Here is a 26,315-nt window from a genome sequence, read left to right on the forward strand (position 1 = left end):
GTACGTGCTTCTGCTTCTGGCTGGTTCACAACCTACCACCTACACTTAAAAAACAGAAACAGGATATTCAGAGCTCACCTGACCTCAGTAAGAACTGAGGTAGCAAACAGGTCTCGAATCATCCCCGTCAAGAAGGGCGATGTGGGCTATGGCAGGAAGGAAAGGGCAGCAGCAGCCCGGCCTGGGGCCCGCAGGGAAGGACAGAGACAGGGACTTCGGGGACAGGCCCGAGGAGGGGCGGCGAACGGGTGGGAGAGGAAGGGCAGGCACGCGGCTGGTGCTGGTCCGAGGGCAGGACGGACCCATCCTAAGTGGGGCATCCCACCCCACCCCAAATGTGGGTGTCCCTGGTGTCTCCCTCACCCTGGCAGCTCTGCATCTGGGCGTCTGGCCTGTACCTGAGCACTGGGCCTGCATCCTATAGCACAGTGGGGGGCCCCGCCCCCCTCGCTCCCTCCCCTGCCCCCTCACTCCCCTCCACCCCCGCCCCCCTCACTCCCCTCCCCCGCCCATATGGTCTGGTCCAGGTGAAGCCCTGACCCCAGCAGCTGCTTCAGTGCACGGAAGCCCACACCCTTCTCTCCAGCACTCCCTACCCCCCACAAGGCTGCCCAGCAGGCCTGGCGCCCCTCGGAAGGAGCTCTGGTGACAGCTGCTGCCCCCGCTGGCCGTGGAAGCTCCAGGTCACCGTCCTAACCACCTCGGCAGATGCCACCTCCTCCAATTGGAAGGCACCTGCTTGGCGGTGCAGCCAGGCTCACGCCCGTAGACGCTGCTCTTTTAGGAGAACCCCCAGCCCCGAGCAGCCAGGCGCCGCACCCCTGTGTGATTTGGGGCTGGTGCTTCCACTTCCCGGACCCAGCTGGGTGTGCAGGCCCTGGGGTCAGCCCGTGACTGTCAGTCCTGGGTCTCCAGGCCACAGGACGTGACTCCCATTTGGGTGAATTGATGGCGTTTGGCCCCTTGTCCAACCAGAGCAGGTGTCTCTGAGTCAGGCAGACGTGGACCAGATACACAGCTGCTTTCCACGCGGGCATCCCGTCTACGAAGTGGCCCTCACCACACCCCGACTCGGAGGGGCCGCTGGGGAAACGTGCCCCCCAGGCCCCGCTTCGTGTCGTGTCCCCTCAAACCCAGGGGTCTTCAACCCGAGTCCCCCTGGGCCTGCTGCCCCCTAGGCAGGTTCCCTTGGCATCCTGAGGACCGCGTCAGGGTGGCTGGTCCTGCAGACAGGAGGGCCTCGTTTGTGCCTTTGTCCCCCGGGCCGCTGGGGCAGACTGGCAGCTGGCTCCCCGGGCCCTGGCCGGCCTGATGCCGGGGGAGGTGATTTTGAAGGACTGAAGGGGAGTGAGCACAGAAGGCCATTGACCTGAGCCTGCCGAGGCCCCACCCTGGCTGCACCTGCCGAACGCCAGGCTCTTGGGCCAGGGTCCTGCTGGTCACCTAAATCAGCGAGATGCCGGCCCAGCGCCCACAGCGCCCTCACCCAGGGATCCCACAGAGACGCCTGGCCTTGGTGGGCACTGCCGTCCGTGCCAACGTGCGGGCTGACCAGAGGTGCATGTTCCGTAGGGGGGCACTGAGCTGAGCAGCCTCAAGTGTCTGGAGGTCATCCAGGAGGACGAGGAGCGCGAGGGGCCCTACGGCGACCTGCTGGCCTTCAGGGCCACCCCCGAGGAGCACGGCGGGAAAGGCTGGGATCTGAAGGTACCCCTGCCCCAGCCCCAGCCCCGCCCCGGGCGCGCCCTGCCCGCAGAGCCGCCCTGAGCCTGAGCCTCGCCCCGCAGAGGAGGATGGCGCTGGCCCGGCGGTACCTGGCCCAGGCGTCCGAGGTGCTGCTGCAGTGCCTGCAGGTAGCCCTGGGCAGCAACCTCCTGGACATCGCCGCAGCCGCCAGCCTGGAGATGGTGGGGTGTGTCGGCACCCTGGACCCCGCGACCACCTGCCAGTTCCTGGCGCTGTCTCAGGTGCGCTCTGCTCTGGGCACCTTCCGCAAGGTCCCTCTTAGCCACTGGGGAGAAGGAGGGTCCCCGAGACCCCGGTGCTCCCTCCATTGGTGGCCCCGCCAGCCAGGCTGCAACTGGGCTCTGCCTTAAGGATGGCGCTCATTGGAGGAAGCACCGTGGGCACCAGGAGAAGGGGTCCGGCCCCCCGAGGTTGCCCGGAGGCTCGTGGGTGCGCGTGCAGCGGAAGCCCTCCAAGCTCGTGTTCCTGAGACTTAGGGCAAGAGCGCCGAGCCCTCCTCCCTGCGTCCTGAGCTGCAGGCCTGCGGGCACAGCGGTGAAGGTCCGGCCTGGCCTTGCCCCGCGGCTGGGCCGGCTGCCAGGAGGAGCACCTGGGCGCCCACCCGCCCTGGACGGCGCCCGGGCCCCTCGGCAGCCTCCGTGGTCTGTTTCAGAGCTGCTCGGCCTCGGAGGGGATGCGAGATGTCCTGCTCACGGCCACGGCCAGCACCAGCAGCTCCCAGCTGGCCGCGCTGCTGCAGCTCCGGCACAGGCTGAGGCGCCAGGAGAGGACGTCCACCAGCCTGTTTGCCAGCGTGGAGCAGAGACTGGCCGCCACATCCAAGGTGCCCAAGCTAGGGACGCCCTTGACCCTGCCCCTGGCCCCGCGGCTCTGCAGACACACTCGGGCCGAGTCCAAATCCTGGCTTGCTGTGTGGTTCTGGGAGGGTCACTCAACCTCTCTGAGCTGCAGCTTCCTCATGGGCCCGGTGGGGGGCTAGCAGCCCACCTCCTCGGTGACAGCGACAGTCAGCGAGCTCGCAAGTACAAATGCCCAGGGGCTGCAGCAGGCCGCGGAGGGGACGGTACCCCGGGGCTCTGCTTTCAGCCCTCGCTGTGTTTGAAGAAAAGTTTTATACTCAGTCAAGTCTTAGAGTTTAATTTTGAAAGAAATTTGCAGAGCATGGCAGCTAATAGCACCTCTGCTTTCATTTGGACTAGCAAATATGAACTGGAGATTTAAAGAAATTAAACTTGATGAAACTCAACAGAGAAAACAGGCCCGGATGCTCTGGTCAAGTCCACCCTCCTCCTTCATGGGGCTTCCACGGTTACTCGCATGGGCCGACCTCCTATCCCTTGACCCAGGCTGCTTTCCTCCTCTTGACCTCTGAGGACGGGGTGACTGTGGTGGGGCCGTCCTGTGCGCCGTGGGTTTTATGAGGACGGGGTGACTGTGGCGGGGCCGTCCTGTGTGCCGTGGGTTTTATGAGGACGGGGTGACTGTGGTGGGGCCGTCCTGTGCGCCGTGGGTTTTATGAGGACGGGGTGACTGGTGGGGCCGTCCTGTGTGCCGTGGGTTTTAGCGGCAGCCTGGCCTCCAGCTCCTCCCCAGGTGTGACAACCAAAAACGTCTCCAGGCCAAGAGCCAGTGCCGTGACCCAGGGACGGGAATCCTCCCTCCCGCGGGGCGGAGGCAAGACGGGGTGCAGGCTGCTCTGGGCCAGGCCAGCCTGGAGGAGGCGAGAAACAGTGCGTGAGCCGTGAAGACACTAACAGGTGAGACCCCGTGAGCGTTCTGCTCAGATGCCTCGCTGGAGGGAAACGGCCCAGGAGCCAGTCAGCGCCGACCACCGTCCTGAATCCGTGAGCACCAGTGATGCAGCTTCAGAGGCGCAAGAGAGAACTGCCAGAGGCAGAGCAGCCGCAGACAGACCCCCGGCTCTGCGGGGAGGCTGCAGCCGCCCTCTTGGCTGCTGGCACCATGAGCAGATGAAGAGGCAGTGGCCTGCAGAAGCGTGTGGGGCGTCCGTGAGTGCAGGAGGTGTGGACAGACCCGGCCTGGAACGCTGCGCCAGTGTGACCAGCCCCGGGCCACGAGAGGCCTCAACAAGTTCCAAAGCACTGAAGTCATTCAGTTTGCTTTCTAACCACAAGGAAATTAAAACAGAAATCAGTAACTAAGAGATACCTGTAAAACACACAATTGCCTTGAAATTAACCAGTATGTCTATCATCATCAGTTGGTCAAAGAGGAAATCACGATGGAATTTAGAAAATACTTTAAATTGACTTAGAGAATAAAAATACTATATATCAAAACCTAGGAGACTTGTCTAAAACAGGGCGTGGAGGAAAAATACAGCCTTGAATACAAGAGAGTCTTAAAAACAGTGATTTAAGCTGTAATTTCAAGAAGCTAGAGTAAAACAACACCTAAGAAAAATGGAAAACAAATAAGAACGAGAACAGCAGAAGCCATGAAATTAAAACACACTTACAGCAGAGGAAATCAGTCATGACAAGTGTTGGTTCCAAAGAGGAGACTAATAAAATTGATAAACACTTAGAAAGACCTGATAAAGAAAAAAGAGAAAGAAAACAAAAATTTCAGTATCAGTAATAAAAAGACATCACGAGATCCTTCAGACATCAAGAAGCTAATAAGAGACTATTTTTGTATAACCTTACTCTAATAAATTTGACAATTTGGATGAAATGGACAAATTCCTCCAAAAATATTACCTACCAAAGCGGACAGAATGGAAAATCTGAATAATATCGCTTCAAGAAATGGAACCTTTTATTAAAAACATTCCCACAAAGAAAATCCCAGACCCAGCTGGCTTCGCCAATAAATTCTTCCAAACATTGAAGGAAGAAATAATCCTTCAAAACACTTCCAGAGGATAGGAATAAAAGGAATACTCCTGTCTTTAAAGAGGCCCAGTGAGCCTCGATACTAGAAACCTAGCAAGGACGTTACATGGAAGGAAAATCTCTCTCATCAACGTGGACAGTATTAGCAAGTAGAATCCAGCGATTATAAAAGGGATGATACGTGAGGATCGAATGGCTGTGTTCCGTGTGGTTTAATACTTTTAAATCATTCAGTATAATTCACCATATTAACAGGAGGAAAAGGAGAAAAATCCCAAGATCATCTTGATAGATGCAAAAAAACCATTTGTCAAAATTCAGCACCAGTCTGTGATTTCAAAAAGTCAAGATAGAAGATAATTTTCTTAATTTGACAAAGAATGTCTTTAAAACTCCATAGCAAACATCACACTATATACTAAAATTTTGAAAAATTTTCTCCTTGAGTCCAAATGACACAAGAAAGCTATCACTGCTCCTATTCAATGGAACAATAAGACTCGAAAAAGGAATAAAGGGCAGAAGCACTGAAAAGGAAGAAGTAAAACGGATTATTCACAATCAACATGATTGTGGGCCTTGAAAGTCATACTCTCTCTCGATAACAGATTTAACATGCACATTTGGCAGGTCACTGCTGAAGGCTGTAAACATGAATTGCATCTCTACATGACAGTTATAAACAAGCAATGACAATGTCTGAATAATACCGTTTTCAGTAACATCAAAAACAATCAAATACCTAAGGAAAATCTAACAAAAGATACACGTGACTTCTACCCTGAAAACTGCAAACCTTCCTAAGGAAAATTCAAGAACTATGTAAGCACAGAGGCAGCTGTGTTTGTGGGGGAAGGCTCCGTATTAAGATGTTTGTAAGGAAATGCCAGCTTACTATACAAGATACCAAGACCTATTTAAAGCTGTAGAAGGTAAGACAGCGTGGCATTGGCACACAAATGGAGAAAATGACCGATGGGACAAGAAAACGCCCAGAAACAGACCCACCACCCACACCTGACAGATGTCAAGCGTGACACTTAGGGCAGAAGAGCGGATGGTGCAGCCCTGCACGAAGGGCAGCTCTACCTGAGAAGGTAACACAGCAGAGCTTTCAGAAGAAGCTTTAAGGGGACCTCTTCATGCCTTCGGAGTAGGTAAGACTTACTATGCAGGAGACAGAGGTGCTAACCATCAAGGGGGGAACGATCAGTTGTACTGCGTTGACAGTAGGAACTTGTGTTCATCAAAACCATATACCCAGGAGTCAAAAGGCAAGCCCCAGAGGAGATACAACACACCTGAGAGGCCAGGGGCTGGTGTCCTGTGTGTAGACAGGAGGTGTCCCCTCTCGGCAGGAGAAAGACTGACTCTCCCACAGAAAACAATCACAAGACTGGAATTTCACAAAAGATACCCAAGTGGCCAGTAAACTTTTTAAATGATGCGCAAGTTCACTGGTCATCAGGAAAATGGAAAAATTAAAACCCCATTCAGGGACTGCTAGACATCCACCAGAAGCGCTGAAAGGGAACAGGTGCAAAGCCCCAAGGGCGGGAGAGGAGGCGGGCCCTGGCGGAGGTGGGGCCCGGCGGCCCCTTCGGAAGCGACGTCCCCCAGCAACTCTCCCCGGCGGCCGGTGGTCCCCAAAGAACAGACGTCACAGCAGCATTTGTGGCGCAAAAAGGGAGGCCACCCAGGTGCCCAGTGGCCACAGAAGGGATGAGAAGTGGTGCCCTCCCGATGCGACACTCTGCAGGCAGCAGAGGGCAGCAGGGCCAGCCGCCACGTGCGCCAGCCCGGAGGGGCGCGGGCCCCGCACAGCGGGCCGCCCGAGCTGCGGAAGCCTGCGGCCCCTCCCCTGGAGCGAGGCCGTGGCCCCTGTGAGCAGCCCGCAGCCTCCCGAGCGCGGCTCCCACGGCTTCCTGTGTCCGCGCCGCCGGGCCGAGCGTCCCAGAACCCGCTCCGCACCGCCGTGGGCTGGAGTGCGGACGCTGGTCGGCTCTGGCAAAGCTGAAGCTCGTTTCATCCGAAAGTGGGGAATGGGCTTCTGAGCAGCCGCTCCTCTTTTGGGAGGCGGCCCGCGGGGTGCTGTGTGGCCCCCGCTGCGGACCCTTCCCCGCAGAGAAGGGGAACCCGGGTCAGGGCAGGCGGAACCGCCGGCCACCCCCGCGCCCCGCGGCCTGCGGGCCGGGAAGCGCGGGTGCTGCGCCTGCCCTGCCGGTGTCTGCGCGGGGGGGGGCCGGGACCGCGGGGAGCGGAGAGGGCGGCGGCTGTGCTGCCGGACGTGCCGGGGCTTTTCCGTGCGCCTTTGTGCTCGGTGCCTTTGCCGGTGTGCGCGGCCGGTCGGGCTCTGGCGGTACCAGCGGAGCCAGTGTCCGGGCAGCGGTGAAATCCGCGCGCGTCTGCTGCCCCCTTGTGGCGGCGCCCGGCGCTGACTCCTGACTCGCCCCCCACCCCCCCCCCCACCCCCACCCCCACCCCCCCCCCACCCCCACCCCCACCCCCCCCCCCCCGCAGGCTTGGCAGAATCTCCGGGTCACCGAAGAGCATTTTAACTTCTTGAGTGAAATCCCTCCCACTTTTCGGATCCTCTTTCTGCACCACTCACAGGACAGGTGAGGCCTCCTCTCTCGTGTTCTCGGGCCTGCTATCCAGGCTTCTGCCCGCTAAGGTCCCTGTGGACACAGCGCAGGGGCTGCCAAGCCGAGGGACAGACACAGGCCGGCGGGGGCTGCCCGCTGGGAGGTGGGGGGACCGTCCCTCTGCCCCGATGGCCAGGCTGGCCCGTACGACCCGGGGAGGGGAGAGGGCACGGTGCCAGCTCCCGCCAGCGCGTGGCCCTGGTCTGAAGTTCGCTGCTCAAGTGGGGCAGAACCCACGGGTCTGGGGAGAAGCCGGTGCCCCAGCCTCCGGCAGCGCCGCACACAGAGCCCCCAGGGGCTTGTTTGAACCCTGTGTCTGACTTGGCCGGGGCGCCACAGGGAGGGGGCTCCTGCTTCCGGCAGGGTGGGTACGTGGCGCAAAGTCGGCCTGGCAGGGGCTCCTCTGGGACCCCCGGAGCTGGGCTTTGACCCCGCCCTGCGTCCTGCCGACAGGACCCATCTTTACGGCGCTGCCTACGAGAAACCCAAGCTCATCCCTGCAGCCAAAGGCAAAGCGCTCCAGGTCGGGGGTGAGTTCTGCCGGAGCACCGCCCTCGGGGTGCGTGCAGGGGTGCGCCCACCGGCGCCAAGGCCGAGCGTGCGCACGCGTTCCCACCCGCGGTCCCCTCAGCCCCGGGGGGCGTTCTGCGAAGCCGCGTGTGGGGACAGCGGCGGCGTCTGTCTCTGCAGGCTCCTGCAAGGTGGCTCGGGTGGCCGTGAGCCCGGCCGCCTTCTCCTCCCTGTTGGCCAGTGCCCGGCGGTTCCGGGAGCACGCCCAGGCCGAGGCGCACAGTGAGGACACGGCCCCGAGCCCAGGCTTGGTGAGGCCCCGAGGCCGGTGCCAGGGCTGCTCCCACCCCGCAGGGCAGGGTGGCGAGGCCTGGGCGAGGACCCCCCCCCAGGCGCTGCTGGACCCCGGGTCAGGCTCCCCGACCAGGCACGGGGCCAATCCTGCTCTGAATCCTTGAGCCAATTGTGATGCAGACGCCTCCACGATGCTGGCCGAGGGGGCGGGGAGGGGGGGCGCCTGGCTGCTGAGCTGGGCCTGTCCTGGGGGGTCGCCGGCAGGGTCCCGCCCCTCTTCCCCTCTGACACCTCTGACTGCGGCTGTCTTTGGGTTGAGAAGGAGTCAGAAGGCGTGGCCCTGAGAAGGGAAGAACACTCTCTGCAGAGGTTCGCGGAGGTCGTGAAGCCCATGGAGGAGTATCTGAGGCCGCTCTTCCCGCTGCTCAGCTGCCCCCCGGAAGCCAGGTACCCACCCATCGAGGGCTGATTCCTGAGGCTTCAGGGACTGAGGGTGCGGAGAGCGGGCGCCGTCTGGATTGCCCGAGCCCTCGGGGTGCAGGGTCGTGTCGTCTCTCTGTCCCCACAGGTGCACACAGGTACACACAGGTACAGGGAGCGATGGGCGTTGTGACACCCAGGGTTGGGGTGGGCGGGCTGGGGGGCGTGGCCTGGAAGCACTCCCTGAGTCCCAGGGCCAGCTGAGCGACTGGCTGTGGGCGTGTGAAAGTCAGAGCTGTTTCCTTCGTGGAAACTCGCATCTCTGAGGCCACAGCGCCATAGTGGGCTTCTCTCTGTGCTGAATTGGACCATTCGATTAAACGGGAGACGTGCACAGGCTCTTTGAGAATAGAAGCCCGGGCTCTGTCCGCCTGCCATCGGGAGGAAGTCTGGCCCTGCTTGAAACCTTTTCTGGGGGCGTCCCCGCCGTGCAGGCCCCTGCCGCCCTCTGAGCCGCTGGCCTGGGTGTGGGAAGGAGGGGAGAGCACGGTGAAGCGCCTGGCCCCTTGGGTCTGTGTTGGTGGAAGAGAAGGTAGAGGGGTCGGGCACGAGAACTTCCCTGATTGGCCGGCAGGTCAGAGCATCCTGAGTCCTGTGTGTTCACGTCCTGTGTGTTTTCCCTGCCCCATCTCCGGAGACCGGTCCCCAGCAGCGGGCCGGGAGAGTCTTGTGGCCCTCACTGCCCTGGTGGGAACAGCCTTGAGGAGATGCTGTCCTTGTTCTCAGTGATTCTCATGGAGTTTTTAAAACCTGAATCTCTGCCTTTGCCTTTCAGAGCACCAATTCCCACAGTTGTTGTGGATTTGGGAAAATACAAGGGCAAAGACAAGGAGAGGAAAGTGTCCCTGCCGCAGGGTGAGTGGGGCCCCAGGTCCGCGTCTGTGGGCTGGAGGCCGGCAGAGCCGCGCTCTCTGTGCTGCAGCGGGGCCAGCGGGGGCAGCCTTCCGGAAGGTTCGCGCCACCCCGCCGCTGCCCACGCGGCCACAGATGCCCTGCCCTGCCGGATGCCCTGGGCGAAAACCATGGTGACGTCCCCGTCACCCTCCTGAGCACATCAGACGGCAGGAGGGCAGCTGGGCCTCCCAGGTCAGCAGTCTGCTGATTTCCCATGGCCTGGGCTCTGTCCAGGTCCTGGCTGTGACCCGGCCGCACCATCAAAACCAGCGTGTACCCCCAAGACGGCGCTGGCATGTCTGCGAGCGGTGCCCAGTTCAGACGCCTTTCCGCGTCTCCCGCCGGGCGGGGGCTGCACAGCGGCCAGACGGCCTCAGTGGTGAGGGGCGGAGCTTGGCCATCAGGTGTCTGCTGCTGCCTCAGTAGCCGCTGGCGTTCCCGCCCACAGTGCAGCCCGAGATCGCAGACGACGTCATCCTGATCGCTGACAGGCATCTTCTGGAGCTGCCGTTAGAAGGTCTCTCTGTGTTCGATGAAGGGATGGTCTCCTCCGTGTCACGAGAGTTTTCCCTCCAGATGCTGTGGAACCGCCTGCATAGAACGGAGACGGGTGAGAGCTGCACTGGTACTTGACTTCAAAATGCAAATATTTAAGTGACTTTCACGATGAGAGAATGTAACTCTTGTCAAAAAATAGTTAGCGGATGTTGCCATACTTTTCAAGGCCCTGGTTCATTCAGAGAACACCTACTATGTGCCGGTGCTCTGTTAGGTGCCAAACGTGCCCAGAACAGGAAACTTAACTTTGTTCTTGGCTTCACATACTTCTGTTTCAAAGGAGGGGACTGGTGGTCACCAACCGACTACACAGTTAATCATCAATCAGATGGTGAGAGGCAATGAGGGAGAGGACGAGGGGGACCTGGCTTGGCCTGGGGGCGGCCGGGGACTCAGGCATGATCATGTTCTGTGACATGGATGTGCCTGGGGTGTGAAAATTCTCCAGGCTGTACACTGGTGCTGTGTGCAGTTTTCTGCGTGTATGTTGCACTACGATAAATATTAAATTACATTAAAAGTAGATAGATTGGACTTTTGTTTTCATCCAAGATGAGGTGACAGGAACCAAATTTGCCTTTCCAGCTGGAACAACAAAAACTCAGACAAAAATACATGAAACAGGGACTTCCTTGGAGGTCTAGTGGTTAAGGCTTCACCTTCCAATGCAGGGGGTGGGGGTTCGATCCCTGGTCAGGGAGCTAAGATCCCTGGTCGGGGAGCTAATATTGAATTGTAACAAATTCAATAAAGACTTTAAAAATGGTCCACATCAAATAAATAAATAAATAAATAAATAATTTGAAAAATATATGAAACAGCGGTTTTCAGATATTGGAGAACAGGCAGTGGGGGACAGCAATCCCCAAGAGAGAGAAATAAGCAGGTGAGCCCCAGCTTTCTGCCTGGAGAGAGTCTACAGGCTGCAGCACATGGTGGGGGGGACCAGGCAGAGCCTGGCGGTCTCCCTGAGGTGAGGAGACGAGGGACTGGGGACCCAAGGTGGTCCTGCTAGGAGAGACCTGCAGAGGGTCCCCCTCAGTCTTCTGCTGGGAGCCGGTCAGTGCAGGCGTGTGTGGAGACTACAGCCAGAATGGAACATCTTATAATTCACAGGTATCAGGTACAGGAACCAGAGGGCATTGCTTCTCTGCACTAGGGAGACTGGCTTTCGTCCCACCAACAGAACTTAAAAATAGGCCTCAAGGGATCAACCTATTTCCAGGTAACTTAACTGCATCTCAAAATAAAGCTCAAGATGTATAGAATTTTTGTAAAAATCCAGGACCCAACAAGGAAAAATTCAAAATGTCTGACGTCCAATCAAAAATCACCTGGCAGGCAAAGACCCGTGGTTAAGAGAAAAGGCAATCAAAAGCAGACCCAGAGGTGACGCAGGTGATAGTTCCTGTAACTATAATCCACGTGTTCCAGGAGGTGGTAAGCAAAGACACGGAAGATGTAAAACGGACCAGAACTGAACTTCTGCTGAGGAGGGACATGCCCTGGGCAGCATTAATGCAACTCGACATGACAGGAGAAGAAACTAGTGAGCTTGAAGAAGTAACAGCAGGAAAAAGCTGAAAAAAAAACAAAAACAAAAACAGAGCACCAGTGAGCTGTTGGACAAAGTGAAGCGGCCGAACCTGCCTGTAACTGGAGTCTTTGCAGGGGGAACATTTGAGTTAATAATGGCCAATTTTTCCCAATTTTGATGAAAACTGTAATCCTGCAGACCCAAGAAGTTCAATGAATCCCAAACACAAGAAATAAAACCATACCAGGGACCGTTGTAGTCAGGGTGATTAAAACCAGTGACAGAGTATTTTACAAGCAGCCAAAGACAAAAGACACATTATGTATCCAGAAACAAATACAAGAGAGACAGCAGACTTCTCGGCTGACACAATGCAAGCAGTGAAGAACGTCTTTAAATTATTAAAAAAACTATCTATCAATGCAGATACTTTTGAAAATAACTCTCAAAAACAATGGTGAAGTACTTTTTCAGAAATAGGTGAGCTGAAAGAATTCTTCCCCAGCAGGCCTGCTTGCCCCACAAGAAATGCTGCAGAGTGTTCTCCAGGCAGGAAAAAAAAGGATGGGAATCTGCATCTGCACAAAGAAATAAACACCAGAAACTGGAATTAGGTGGGTCAATATTTAAAGCTTTTTTCTTAATTTAAAATCTCTTTGGGCTTCCCTGTTGGCGCAGTGGTTGAGAATCTGCCTGCCAATGCAGGGGACACGGGTTCGAGCCCTGGTCTGGGAAGATCCCACATGCCACGGAGCGACTAGGCCCGTGAGCCACAATTACTGAGCCTGCGCGTCTGGAGCCTGTGCTCCGCAACAAGAGAGGCCGCGATAGTGAGAGGCCCGCGCACCGCGATGAAGAGTGGCCCCCGCTTGCCGCAACTAGAGAAAGCCCTCGCACAGAAACGAAGACCCAACACAGCCATAAATAAATAAATAAACAAATACTTTAAAAAAAAAATCTCTTTAAAAGATTTTGACAGCTTAGAGCGAAAAATGATAGCAACGTGTCGTGGGGTACGGGGTACTGGACCAGGGTACTGGACCAGCACAGCCACTGAAAACAGAAACAAAGAGGTGCAGCTAGTACACAATGAGGAAGTCAAAATGGAATCATAAAAAAAAATACGATTAATCAGAAAAAGGCAGAAAAAAGAGGAGACATGGAACAAAGACCAGACAGGACAAATAGAAAACAAACAGCAAGATGGTGTGTTTCCACCCAACCACATCAATAATCACAGTCTCCGTACAAGGTCAAAACACCCCAGTTAAAAGGTAAAGATTACCTTTGGGAATGGAAATGCAAGGTCCAAAACATGCTTCTTTAAGGAAATCGGCTTAAATAAAAGGACGCTAATGGGCCAGATATAAAGCATGGGAGAGAACAGGCCTTGCGCCTCCAAGAGGCCGTGGTGCTGGGCCCACCAGGAGCAGCCGGTGGGGCCTCGGGCTCAAGCCCCACCGATCTGCACCCCCTGCTGCCGGGGAGCCCAGCCCCTTTCACATTTTATGGGCCATTTGATGTCCTCACTTGTGAAAATCCGTTCAAGTCTTTGGCCAGTTTTTCTCTTGGGTTATCTGGCTTTTGTTCTTTAGGTTTGTATAAATTTTCCAATCATTTTATGAACTACAGATCTCCTGCATGTCTGCAGCTGGTCTTGTCACTCCTTTGCGTGGTACCTCTTGGTGAACAAAATATTTGAATATAGTCCAATGTATCCGTCTTCTCTTAACAGCTGGTGCTTTTGGGGTCTTTTTAAAAAGAATATTTTCTTACCTGAAGATCATGAAGATATTCTATGATGTCTTCTAAATATGTCTCTCCTTTTTTGTCCTTCACGTCTTTACGTACCTTCCATCCGAAATCGGCTTTGCGCACAGTGTGAAACAAGGGGCAGGTCTCTCTTTCCCCCGTGAGTCCCCCGCTGTGCGCGCCCCATTTACTGAAAGGGCCTTCCTGTCCCCACCGCTCTGCGCTGCCAACGTTGTCTGGAAGAGCAGACCCACCCCCTGGTGGGGTTAGCAGTATAGCAGCTGCAAAGGCGCCCACGCCCTGACCCCGGGCCCAAGAGGAGGTGCCCTGATGTGACAAAAGGGCCTTTGCAGATGTGATTCGGTGAAGGGTCCTGAGATAGGGAGACTGTCCTGATTGTCCGGGTGGCCCAGTGTCATCGCCAGGGTCCTGAAAAGAGGGAAGGCAGGAGGGTGCGGAGGTAGCGGAAGGAGCTCATGGCGCCTCTGGAGGCTGGAAAAGGCAAGGGAGCCAATTCTCCTCTGGAGCCTCCCAAAGGAAACAGCCTCGCTCACACCTGGATTTTAATCCAGTGGGACCCCTTTCGACTCCTGCCTCCAGAACTGTAAGGTAATAAATTCGTGTTGTTTTAAGCCCCAACATTTGTGGTAATTTGTTACAGCAGCAACTAGACCCTAATACAAACTCTCACCATAAAATAACAAAAATACTGCGTAAATGTGAGTGAAGTCTTTTCAATGCATTACGGAGTGGGGATAAAAAGAAGGATTCTGCAGGTCCCAGAGTGAAGTGTTCTCAGAGTCTTGAACCCTTCAGGCTGGAGGAATGCCCTTTGAGTGTTAAATATTCGCGGCAAACCTTTAAGGATAATCACGAAAGAGCATGACTGGTGTATAAATTCCAAACCAATAAAGAGGGAAAATGAATAAGAAAAACAAGTGAACCAACCCCTCAGTCGAGTTACAAAGAGCCAGTGATGGAGACGCACACACGGAACAGGGAGGGCGGAGAACCCACGGGCAAGGTGCTGTGGCCCATCCATTAGATCAGGAACCAAACAAGTGAGTGCGCCACACCTGCCGACGAAAGACACAGTAAACAAGAGCATGTCAATAGGATGCCGGCCACGTGAGACTCTCCTGAACAGAAAGAAGGCACAAAAGCCAGAAAACAGAAGAACGGAAAGAGAGGTGCCAGGCGGGCGAGCCACCAAAAGGGCCTCCATCTCACCGTCCACCGGAGTCGACTTTACAGCCATGGGCATCAGTAGGGCAGGGTCATCACACAGTGATAACGGTGAAGTTCGTCGGGAGGATCAAAGAGCCTCAAATACGGGAAGCAGCAAGTAACAAGCACCTGGGGCGAGGCTGGTGGGCCCACTCCCGCGATGGGAGACTCCAGCACACCTCCACGACGGAAAGGTCAGCCAAGCAGAAAGAGCACAAACAGAGAGAACTGGGGCAGCACACTTAACAGACTCGGCTTATTGGACACATGGGCCCTATGCCTAAAAATTAGAGACTCACGTTCTTTTCAAGTACACGTGAAACAGTCACAGAAACTGGCTGAGGCCACATGTGATTAGGTTAGAAACCAATTCCCAAAAGATGGATTTTTTTTAATTCCCATACATTTGGAAATTTTAAACCACTGACTTCTAAAAACTCATGGGACTCAGAAGAAGCGATCATAGAAATGTCAAAGACTGGCTGGATGTTACTACAGCAGAATCTAGAAGGATCCTTTAGCTTTAAAGGCTTAAAGGATCATGAACAAATCCCAACAAAATAGGAAGCAAAGACAAAAATTAGTTGTTTGGGAAAAAATAACCTCATAAAATAGACACATTTGGGTGAGAATGATCCAGGGAAAAATAGACAAGGCACAAACAAACAATATGAGAAATAAAAGAGACACCAACTCTAAAGAGCCTCAGAGAGTTAAGAGAAGAAGAGAATATTATGAACAGCTTTTTGACAATATATTCAAAAATTTAAGCAAAGTGGACAAAGTCCTAGGAAAAAAAGAACTCGGAGACTCAAGAAGGAAAGAAAACCCAACGGCCTCATAGTGAAGAAAGGAAGATCAATAGATTTACATTTCCCCACAAAAAATACTGGTTTTACCATTTTTCTGTTGAATTCTACCAAAATTTCAAGAAACCGTTCATGTCAGTCTACACATCTCCCCAAGTAGAAGAAATAAAAGCCATCCTTCTGCTGGCCAGTCCAGACCCTGACACCCAAACTACTCAAGAGTAGCAAAGAAAGAAAGAAACATGTAACATTTCATCACCCAGTCTGACCTTAAAAACTATCACAGAGGAGCAGATAAAAGGGAAAATGAACTTATAAACATCCCAGATGATGCAGGAAAAAAAGCATTTGATAAAATGCATGCATCCGTGATAGAAATTCTTAGCAAACCAGGAGTTCTCCTCATCCTGGTGGAGAAAGCCATCCAAATCTAGGGCAAGCTGCTTCCCAGTGGTGCCCCCGTAAAGCTGGGACATGGCAGAGAGGCCCACATCAGCGCTTACATCTCTGAGGCAGCCGGACGGGAATGAAGGAAACTGGCATTATTTTCAGTTACCTTCACCAGAACGGGAGTGCAGCGGGGGCAGGGTGTAAATCCTCCTGCAAGAGGGAGAGGGGCCAGCAGGGCCCAGCCCTCTGCGACTGGGCCAGCTCAGCAGGCGCACCGGTATGTGCCCAGCGTCGTGTGTGACTGGGCAGCCGCGTGGGCCCGGGAACCTCTGGCAGCCGTTCCTTTCTTGAGGTCTCCTGGCCCGGGCCTTTCCCAGCCCTGTGAGCCTTTACCTTTGAGAGATTACTGCCATTTCAACTTTACAAAAATGAAAATCAACTGTTCACACCACTTCTTGTTTTTTCATTGAGGTGAGATTCACATAATATAAAGTTAACCATTTGCGAGTGAACAATTCAGCGGCATGTAATGCATTCGAACGTCGTGGACCACGGCCTGTGTCTAGTTCCAGGGCATCACCACTTCTTGTTATTGTCTCAACAGAAGGGAGCGTGAAAAAGGAGAGCAGAGGTAAAGATCACGGAAAGAGAGGCTTAGCAAAGAAGGGAGCAAAGGTAGGTGGTCGAGGCCCCGCTCAGGCGGAGAGCCGGAGGGGGCCCGAGGTCCGGCCCCGCCCCCAGGATGCATCCCCAAGGACCCCTGCCTGTCCTTGCAGGGCACCGTGTCCCGGATCCCCCCGCACTGCATCACGGTCGATGCGGACAACTTCAGATGTATCCTTTGCTGCCGCTTCTGCCCCAGACAGCGAGCGTGTGGTCCTGTCTCTCCTTAACCAAGGCCCAGTCGCTGTGGACCCCTACGAGGAGGCCCGGGGCCCAGGTGAGCCCTCCCGCCCACGCACAAGCCGTGCACCGCCCACAGCACTCGGAGCATCGTGGACCGAGTGCCTCGGCCTCTGCTGCCGCCCGGCCCTCCGTCACCTCCTGCTACGCTGACGGTGGGCGGGAGAGGGACACTGGTGTGCTCCGAGACCCCGCCCTCACCGTCTGCAGCCGAGTCAGCGCGAGGGCTGTGTGACATGGGCCCTGAGGCGGCAGCGCTGCCCCCTCGGGGCCTGCAGGTGTGGCTGAGGGCTGCGGCTGCAGGACCGGATTCCTCGGCTCCGCTTTTGCTGAGCTGGTTTTTTCATCTCTCCACAAAGGAGGGAAGGAGCACGAAGATTTCCACGCCCCCGGGGCCCCCGTCTGTGCGGGGCCAAGGCCCAGGCCGCCCTGCCACGCCAAGGGCCACCAAGGGCACAGGGACCACCCGTGCCCACACACGCAGTGCTCCTAAGTTTTGTCCACCATCTGATTCTGGCTGCAGAAATGCTGACTCCTGTCTCCGTGACCCGGGAAATTTTGGAAAGATTCCGAGACACGTTCACTGCGAGATGGGCGGGGCATCTGGGGAATAAGCAGTTTCCCAGGTTGGCATCTGGGTTCCCGGGACGCGGTCCTGCGGTGGCTGCGTTGCGCCAGCCCGAGGGGCGCTCCGCATACGGCCCCTTCCCCCCTCCCCGTCCCGCTGAGGCTCCCTCCTGCCCTGACCCCCACTTCTGTCCTGTCAGACCCTTCCCTCTGGTGCACGGAGGCGCCTAGATCCCCAGATCCTGGATGCGGACCTGGGCCCCTGCGGCGTGTGCGCCCCTGCACAAGGGCCGGGCCCGTCCGTCGCGGGTGTGCGGGCTCAACCTCCAGGAGGGGCCTCGCGGAGGGGGCGGGGCCCCCAGGAGGGCGGGGCGCGATGGAGGGGAGGGGCTCTGTCGGGGCGGGGCCTAAAGGAGGGGAGGGGCTCTGTCGGGGCGGGGCCCAGGAGGGGCGGGGCCATCTGGGGCAGGGACCTGGGCTTCTTGGCTGGATGGAAGACCCTCTGTGGCTTTTTAGCCCGCGGCTCCAGCAGACGCGGGGCTGTTCCCGCCGTCTCCCCACCCCGGGTCTCTCTCCTTCCCTTGGCAGCCAGGCCGAGTGGGAGCAGCTCCTGGGCAGCTGTGGAGGCTTTTTCTTCTACGGGATGGAGAGCTTCCTGTCCCACATATTGGTAGAAAGGTTGGCCGCCATGAACTTAGAAGGTGAGACCACCCCCCACCCCCGCAAAAGCCCGCCTCTCCGCCAGACCCGCCGGCACAAGTCGAATCCACACAGGCACAGAGCAGGGCGCCCCTGTGTCTTATCAGGTGTCTCCCCTGTCCTCTGATGGAGGGCGGGGGGTGGGGAGGCGGCACTTTAGGAAGGCACAGCAGGGCCTGGGTTGGGGGGCCGGTGTGGACTGAGGGCCCCTCCTGCCCTCAGTCCCCCTCCTCCGTTTCTCTGAGAGGCCTGGCCAGGGTCAAGCGTTGGAAGGGTCACCCCTCGAGGGCTGGGCCTGCAGAGTGCAGGAAGGCTGGGCCGGCGTTTCTGGAAAGTGCTGGTCACAGCCCCTTCCCACCAGTTCTTCTACTTGAGATGCAGGCACTCTGGCCCCGTTTTCCCTCTCACTGTCCGCTGGCCCCTGCGTCACCCAGCCCACCCCAGGGTGCCCGTGAGTGTCGTCTGGCCTGCCCTCACGTGACCTTCTCCTGAGGGGATTGCTGGGTAGCTGGCCACTGTGCGCGGTTGAGTGGGGGCCTTTTCAGGGATCCCTCAGAGAGGCCGCTACGCTTGGGGTGCGTGGCACAGGCGGACACTGTCCGTGGTCGGGATACCTGAACCCAGCCCGTCACCCCGTCTCCTCCCCAGGCCCTGCCGATATGGGTGGGGTCCGCACGTTCTTACCCCAGGAGAAGGTAGAAACAGGCTTCTTTGAAACTTGAATTCCAGACCTCAGACGAGCTGGTGAGTGACGCTGAAGAAATCATAGGCTCCCAGGCACCTGTAGGGGTGACAGCGTCGCCGGGTGCCCCCGCCGTTCCCAGCCAGGACTGTCCTCACACAGCTGGAGGCTCTGCCCCCTCTGGGGACGGCCCCTGACGCTTGGCCTCTGCATCTGTGGGGCTTTCCGCACACCCACATCCAAGAGCTGCATTTCGGACACTGGCCCCGTTTCAGTGGGCGCACGGGGCCAGGGCCACCGACGCCCAGCCCCTGGCAAGCCGGGGTGCCTCATGGGTGGCCTCTGGGAGCCAAGACCCCTCTGCGAGGCAGGGAGAGCCGTGGCAGGCCCCGGGGTGGGCTTCCCTCCCTCGCCCGGCCCGGTCGCCCAAGGAGGATGTGAAGGGTGTGGGTCCGCCGAGGCAAATAACGGCCGGCTTGCCCGTGCAGCCCACGCGACCCAGAAAGGGGACGAGTGGAGTCGGAGCCTCGGTCAGGTCGGGCTGAGTTCCCGCTATCCTCCCTCGCCCTGGGCGACACCCCGCCTGCACGGCGCCCTCACCCTGGGAGCCCCGCCACTGAGCCGCCCCTCCTGTGACCACAGAGTGCCAGATGGTGGTCCTGCTGGACCTGGCGCGGTCCTACGAGAGCATGCGGCGCCACGTGGAGTCCTCGGAGAACAAGAGGTGCCCGGGTCCCCTCCGCTCGGTCTCAAGCCTGCAGCCTGGCCTCCGGCAGCTGACGAGGAACCTGGGGGCGGCGTATGAGCCACGGCTGTCCGCCTGGGGCGTTGTCCTTGCACCCCCTGGGCAGCTGGGATGCCGTGATCCGGCCCCCAGACCCTGCCCTGGCAAAGTCCCGGGGTGGGGGGATGGGCAGTGCCAGCACAGACCACGGGCCTGGCTGGAACTTCAGGCAGCTGGGCTTGGGCCAGGAAACAGACGGCTGGCAACTGGGAGGACACCCTGGCTTCAGGGCTCCCCGCGTCACCTGTCACACACACCCCAGGGCCTCTGTGGGCTGCAGGCAGGCAGAGCAGAGGACCACCCTCTGGGGGGAGGGGGGAGGTGGTTCCAGGGGGTTCCCCTCCTGGCTCCACACCCCATGGCTGGGAGTGTCCAGAGGGATTTGGCAGTACTCTGAAATGACTTTTCTTGTTAAATGGTATTTAATTGTGTGTGGGGCGGGGGCGGGGGAGGAATTCTTGGTTCTTTCGAGAACCCTAAGAGCTCTCAGTCCAAATACAACACTTGGTGCTCCTCGGGCTGCGGGTGGAGGAGGGCTCGGACCGGGCCCTTTGGTGCCGGCCCACGGGAGCTCGGTCCCCCGCAGTGCACGCCAACTGTCCTTGGAGGGGCCCATCGAGACGGCCGTCCTCCTGAGTCTGGTGGGGGTCAGGAGCATCGTGGCGAACCAGTGGCCGACGGTCCTGCAGGACAACGCGATGCGGGCCAGCGTCCTGTGGGAAAGTGAGTCGTGCCAGCAGCCGGCCCGTCCTGCAGCCCCGCGGGGCTCCCGGAAGCCTGTGGGGTGTTAACGGCCCCTCTGAAGGGGTGTTTCTTCTCTAGATCTGTTGGCAAATGGCAAGCCGATCGGGAGAACGACCCGCCTCCTTCAGAAGAGAGGAACCAGTGAAACTGTCAACCACGGTAACTAGAAACAGCCCCACCTCCTTGCTCGTCCCTCAGGCTACAGGGTCAGGGGTCCCCCACTTCTCCTGTTTCTGCACGGCCTCCGAAGGTCAGCCTGCACTGACAAAGACCTTCAGCCTCCTACAGGCCACTGCCTACAGTGAGATGTGGCGTCGAATGTCTTTACGGAAACACACATGGGTCATTGGAACATCTTCATCTTCAAAACAGCTCAAGCCCCACAAACTCCAGAAGCCCTGGTGTGTCCTCTGGGAGGGGGCAGCCCACCCACTCCTCCTTCAAGGCAAATGGAGCCCTGAGGTCCACATGTGGCAGCAGCCTTACACACGGATTCTGGTGTAAAAAACTTAAATGCAGCACGAGGTAGTCTAAGCTTTAGCAATACGTTGATGGGAGAATCTACCGTAACTAAGGTTTATCCCAGGGTGATTTAAATCATGAAATTTTCAAATATACAAGGCGAGAGGGGCTTAAAATTCAAAACTCACATGGTCCACGGTGCCCGGGAGGTAGTTGCCAAACAATAAATGCTTGTGGAGTGAGCGAGCAGACGAGCGGGTAAAGGTGCGAGTAAGCGGGCGAGGGCTGGCCTGTGGCCGCTGCCTCCGCGCCCGGCGCCCCCGTCTGTAGGGACGAGTGGCGGCGCCCCGTCTGTAGGGACGAGTGGCGGTGTCCCCGTCTGTAAGGACAGTGTCCCCGTCTGTAAGGACAGTGTCCCCGTCCGGGCTGCGTCCAGAGGCAGAGCCGGCAGCACCCTCACCTCTGCTGTGCTTCCCGCACGCGCCGTGAGCCTTGGCCGGGCCCCAGGCATCCGGCCCCCGCGAGCCCCGCGTTTCGCGAGCCCCGTCTGCTCTCCCCGCAGGTGAGTCTCTGCAGACCTGGGAGGACAGGCTGGCGCTCTTCCGGCCACAGCCGCGGGGCTCGGAGCGGCTCCCCGTCGCCCTCAACCTGGTCCTCTACGGGCTGCCGCACCAGGCCATCGTGTGACGGGGCCGCGCCTCCCCACAGCCCGTCCCCACCATCCGCCAGCCCCCTCCCCGTGTCCCCGGCCCCTCCGCCCGTGACCTCCTCCCAGGCTGCGCTGCCAGAGCCCCCCCCCCGCCCCCGTTCTGCAGGGCAGCACCTGCCCCTCCCTCCATGGTGAAGCCAGGGCCCCGTCTGGGGGAGGAGAGCATCTCGGGGGGCTCGGCAGCGCGGGTGGGGGGAGGAACGCGTCCAGGCCCACCCCACAGCGGCCTGGGCCCCCGGGCCCCTCGCGGCTCCATGCTCTCCCTGGGGTCCCCGTGTCGGGCGCTGGGCGAGGGGGTGTGTGCCTTCCATGGGCTTCCGCAGCTGGCGGGCCCCGGCCCCCAGCCCCTCGTGCCCCGGCTCCTAGACCAGAAACGCTGGGAGGACAGAGTCTGTTGAAGTGCTTTAGTAAACAGCTGCGTCACCTCCAAGCTGTGTTTCTGTGCCTCTGGAAGCAGGGAGCAGCTCTGGTTCTGCACCCCCGGCCGACGCAGACGCCAGCACCGCCCAGTGCCTCAAAACTCAAAGAGAGGACGTGGCTATGTGAAATGAGCCCCCAGGCCTCCCCTCCCTGCCCAGAGCTTTCCACGGGGTGGGGACTCACGTCCCGGGCAGAGGCGACCGTGTCCCCAGGGCTCCCAGGGTCCCAGCCTGGGACCTCGCCCACTCAGTTCCACGGGGCTTTGCCGAGGAGATGTGAGGGGGTGGGATGTCCGCTCCAAATGCCTCTCAGTGGAGTGGCCAGCACTAGACTTGCCAGCCCTGGCGTCCCGGGCAGGGGGCAGGCGAGAAGAGCCAGTGGGCAGACTGGGTCCAGGACCTCGTTTCCCCTGAATCAAGGGACCAGAAATGGCCGTGTGAACACGCCAGGGATCCTCGAGGAGGCGGGGGCGGGCCTGCGACACCCTGTTTGTCCTGTTCCTCGCTGACCACTCCTGGTGCGTCACAGTCTGTGGTCACCTCCAGCCACTGGGCTGGGAGTCCCTGGAGAGGGGCACTCTGTCCAGCGCCAGGCTGTGGCGGGGCAGCAGGTGTTTGCCGAGCGAACGGACGAACGGGCGTGCCTTGGAGGCTGAGCCCAGGAGGCTGAGGGCATCGCTGGGGCTGCAGGGTGACTGCTGGTTCCGGAGACGGGAGTGGGGAGGGGCCCTATCCCTGATCTCAGAGCCCTCACTGCTATGGCACGTGCGGCAGAGCCACCTCCACCAGAGCTGGACGTCCAGCCACTGCCTGTGGTCACCACTCTGGGCGAAGTGAGCCCTGGGAGAGTCCACTGTCCCCAGAGGTGGACACTCAGCTGGAGTTGAAGGTGGCCGTAGGAGGACAGATGCCACGGTCACCGGGAGATCTCCTCACACCACGCCCAGGGCAGCCTGGCCCACGTGTGGGCAGCAAGACTGGCCAGGACCCTGCGTCCCGAGAGCCCCCCAGGTCTGTGGCTGAGGGTCGAGGGTGAGCCCACTCCTGGCCCCTCTGGGGTGGAGCCAGCCCATGAGAGGGCGCACCGGCGGGGCCGGGGAGGGTCAGAGCCCCTTCTGGCATGGGTCCTGGCAGGCAGCCCCTCAGATCCGCTGAGGCCAGGCCGCAGAGTGCACGGTCTGGGCCGCTGGCCCCGGGGCTGCTCGGGCTGCCGTCTGCAGGGCGCCCAGGTGTTCCTGGGGCTCCCGGGCCTGTCCTGCCAGGCTCCGAGCACAGGTGCAGTGTCCGCACAGAAGTCATGTCCCCAAGCAGGCCTCAAGTCCCCTGCCTGCCTCGCCTACCTCTGGGGCCACGTGGCAGACAGAAGAAGCCACCCAATGGCCAGAGGATGCCAAGTCCCAGGCTGACTGACCCTGGTCACTGTCCGGGCTGGGAGGCCCAGGAGCTGAGCAGATGGGAGGCGGCACAGCAGGGGAAGGTCCCCTGGTACGTGAGCAGACACGGAGCTCCATCCTGACCTCGTGCCCCAGACACCAGCTGGCAAGACCGCATCCGCGCAGCGTGGCGTCCCTGCTCTTAGTGCAGAGTGAGCAGTCCTGAGACTTCCCGGGCCGAGACACACAGCAGCCCAAATAGTAAAAAAAAAAAAAAGCCCAAATTAAGACCGAGATAAGATATCACTACCATGTCTACTAAAACAGCTAAAATGAAACATAGTGACAAACACCAAATGCCGGGGAAGATGCAGAGAAACTGGGTCTCCCATACGTTGCTGTTGGGAATCTAAAATGGTGCAGACCCTCTGGAAAAGAGTTTGGCAGGTTCTCATGAACTGTGTGTGCAGTTAGCATATGACCCAGCCTCTGCATTTATCCCGGAGAAATGGGAACTTGGGTTCCCACAAACACGTGCGTGAATGTTTATAGCAGCTCCATCCTCTTAGGGCAAAAACGAGAAACAACCCAAATGCCTTCACCTCGAACAGTTAAGCAAACAGCACATTTACTTGCTGGAAAGCCCACGACAGAAAGGAAGCCAACCAGGGCTGGATGGACCTCAAGGGCGTCGTGCTGAGTGGAGAAGCCAACACCAATGAGATCACGCCCTGTGGTATCGTTTATACAACATCCTCAAAGGACAGAACAGCAGAGATGCAGAACAGGCCCACTGGAGCCTTGGGGCAAAGCCAGGTTCTGTACCTCGGTTGTGACAGTGACACAAATCTGTACATGGGATAACATTTCACAGTGTCCCTCCCACACACACACACACAGAGACAGACACGCAGAACACAGACACACACAGATATAAGACACACAGACACACAGGCACACAGACACACACACACACACACGAATGCCTGTTGAAGTGGTGGACACAGAACCGGGTCCACAGCCCGGGTTGCAGCACCAACCTGGGCTCCTGGTTTGCCGCTATCTGGGGCAACCCCCTCGGGGGCGTGTGTGCTGTGTAGGGCGCACTGCACTGCCTTTGCTGTTTCTGCAACTTCCTGTGAATCTATAATTAATTCACCATAAAAATTTTTTTAAAAGCTCATCTTTGATTAGATTGAGAGGTGGTGATTCCCCTCTTTTGTGTCTGATTTTTTTTCCTTTTTTCAAATATATACACATACTTGTTCCAGTTTTTTTTTTTTTTTAAAGCACTAACTAATGACCAGGGAATAAATTCAAATCAAGCAGCGTTGGAAATATGAGCTTTCTTCTAGAACGATGTTGGCACCCACCCAAACAACAAGAATAAAAGCTTCTGGAAATATTTCATCTGTGCAGCGTCACATTTACCTGATGCTGCATCTGCCCCTGTGAGAGATGTTCAACAGTGAGTGCCGTTCCGTGCATCAAAGCCTCTACGATAACTTTCTGAATTATGTCCCAGCAACATAACAAATCACAGTATCAATTAGCTCCTATAACAGAAGTGGCATTCTGTAATATATTCAAGCATGAAAGAACTGCGTAGGTGAAATTTATGTAACCCTAAAAACTATAAGGAGAAGAAAGATGACTTGGAATTTATTGGTAATAATAGGAGACAGAATGCAATTTGAACGGTGGACAGCCCTTCAGCCCTTTGAGAAAGGACGACCAGATCTGCAAGTTCTAAACGTTCCAGAAAGGACGCAGGTGGATGATGGGGCGCCCTGGCACGGGGCACGGGGGGCCAGGGGCCCCGGGAGACCTTCCCACTGCCCTCGCCCAGCCTCCGACTTCCCCATCAGCAGTCGGCTCTGGTCCAAGCTGAGCTCCAGACTCCGGATGGGCTCCACGCCCTTGAGCTGGTCACCCAGGAGCCCCACCCCCTCCCCCGGAAAGTGCAGCACCCAGGGCGGGCCGGATGGGGAGGAGAGGGGCCCAGCGTCGTCCTCGCAGCCGCTCTGCCTGCGTCCAGGCCCCCGGGTCCCGGGCGGCAGCGTCGGTCCCTCACCCGCGGCAGCCGGCGAATCGGACCAGTCGGTTCCTGCTCGTCAGTCACCTACTTAAAAGTTCAGTTTGTTTTCCAAATTTATGTCTTGGAAATAGTGATTTTCATATTTTTAAAATATGAAGTTTCTTTTAACAATATGTTTTATTGTAGGAAATTCGGGGGGGGGATTAAAGGGAGAAAAGCACTCAGAGCCACACAAAGGCAGAAACCCATGTTTTGATGGTTTCTGGATTTTCCTCTGTGTTTTTGCACAGTGAGCTCCTGGTGGTCTCGCACGACATGGTAAAGGACTTACCGTTTCAAGATTTTAATCAGAAACCTTGTTTAAAGCATTCCTACCCTCAAACAGGCTGCTTGTAAACACGACAGATCGGATGCACCGGGACGAGGGCCCTTCGGGCTTGGAGGGGGCCTCTCCGGATGGGGCAAGGCAACCTGGGGTCCCGCTCATCACTGGGGAAGCGGGGGGACCGGAGGGTGAGTGGGGGCAGCAGCAGACTGGGCTGGGGGCCCGGGGACAGTGGGCTCTGGAGCTGGGCCAGCCGGGGTGTGGGGGGCTCATGCTCATAGGACCTGCCTCGTGGGTGGTCCCAGCTCCTGGCCGGGTCAGCACCTCCTTCCTCATCGAATCCCACGGAACAGCATCGCCAGGCACAGACCAAGGTCCACCTTCCATGACGTGGCCACCGCTTTGGCCGCGTGGGAGACCCTGGCCTTGGTCTGCCATGGCCCCTGGCTCACACCTCCAGGCACGGGCTCTCTGAGCTCCTGGACCGCCCCCCCCCGCCCCGGGATTCCCAGTGGGGTGTTCCAGTGCCAACCTGAGGGCACGGCTGCCCCTCACCACGCTTCCCAGGAACCTGTGGTTCCAGCCAGCTCCCCCATCCACCTGGGGCCTGGGGAGCCTGGGCCCACCCTCCTCTGCAAGCGGTTAATTCACAATCACAGCTAAAGCAGCCCTTCCAGGTTGATCTGGATTAAGAAATTAGGCAGGTTAATAAAGCTAAAATGTTCACAGGCGCTTGTATATAAATTTCTATTAAGTTCCCTCATTCAACGCTGTCTCTAATAGTTTAATTTCTGTATTAAATAATTAAAACTCTATTTTCAATCACTGTGAACAATTGTTTTCCTCAATGATCGTCCTGGAGGAGCCAGTAATTTTATATCTTGTAAAAATGATTAACTGGCATCATTAT

At 57.5% G+C, this 26,315-nt stretch overlaps 1 protein-coding gene across 7 annotated transcripts in view; it reads left to right on the forward strand.

Annotated features, from left to right (window-relative positions):
• CFAP46 (cilia and flagella associated protein 46) overlaps window positions 1–24,225 on the forward strand; it is an 89,373-nt gene extending 65,148 nt beyond the window's left edge. For 4 of the 7 annotated variants that reach the window (XM_082424866.1, XM_082424869.1, XM_082424867.1 and 1 more), the window contains 18 exons: window positions 1,573–1,707; window positions 1,788–1,967; window positions 2,399–2,569; window positions 7,125–7,222; window positions 7,703–7,779; window positions 7,940–8,070; window positions 8,376–8,500; window positions 9,309–9,388; window positions 9,876–10,037; window positions 16,305–16,375; window positions 16,477–16,534; window positions 16,605–16,640; window positions 17,127–17,229; window positions 17,759–17,871; window positions 19,194–19,275; window positions 19,922–20,058; window positions 20,158–20,238; window positions 21,104–24,225. In XM_082424866.1, coding sequence (XP_082280992.1) covers window positions 1,573–1,707; window positions 1,788–1,967; window positions 2,399–2,569; window positions 7,125–7,222; window positions 7,703–7,779; window positions 7,940–8,070; window positions 8,376–8,500; window positions 9,309–9,388; window positions 9,876–10,037; window positions 16,305–16,375; window positions 16,477–16,534; window positions 16,605–16,640; window positions 17,127–17,229; window positions 17,759–17,871; window positions 19,194–19,275; window positions 19,922–20,058; window positions 20,158–20,238; window positions 21,104–21,228 — 1,965 coding nt within the window. In that variant the 3' untranslated portion in view covers window positions 21,229–24,225. Of the gene's footprint in view, window positions 1–1,572; window positions 1,708–1,787; window positions 1,968–2,398; window positions 2,570–7,124; window positions 7,223–7,702; window positions 7,780–7,939; window positions 8,071–8,375; window positions 8,501–9,308; window positions 9,389–9,875; window positions 10,038–16,304; window positions 16,376–16,476; window positions 16,535–16,604; window positions 16,641–17,126; window positions 17,230–17,758; window positions 17,872–19,193; window positions 19,823–19,921; window positions 20,059–20,157; window positions 20,239–21,103 lie in introns of those variants that run through there. The other 3 variants (XM_082424864.1, XM_082424865.1, XM_082424868.1) reach the window with 1 other exon arrangement.
• The last annotated feature ends 2,090 nt before the right edge of the window (window positions 24,226–26,315 follow it).

This window comes from Balaenoptera physalus (genome assembly GCF_965194825.1).
Source record: "Balaenoptera physalus genome assembly, chromosome: 14".
Lineage (NCBI taxonomy): Eukaryota > Metazoa > Chordata > Mammalia > Artiodactyla > Balaenopteridae > Balaenoptera > Balaenoptera physalus.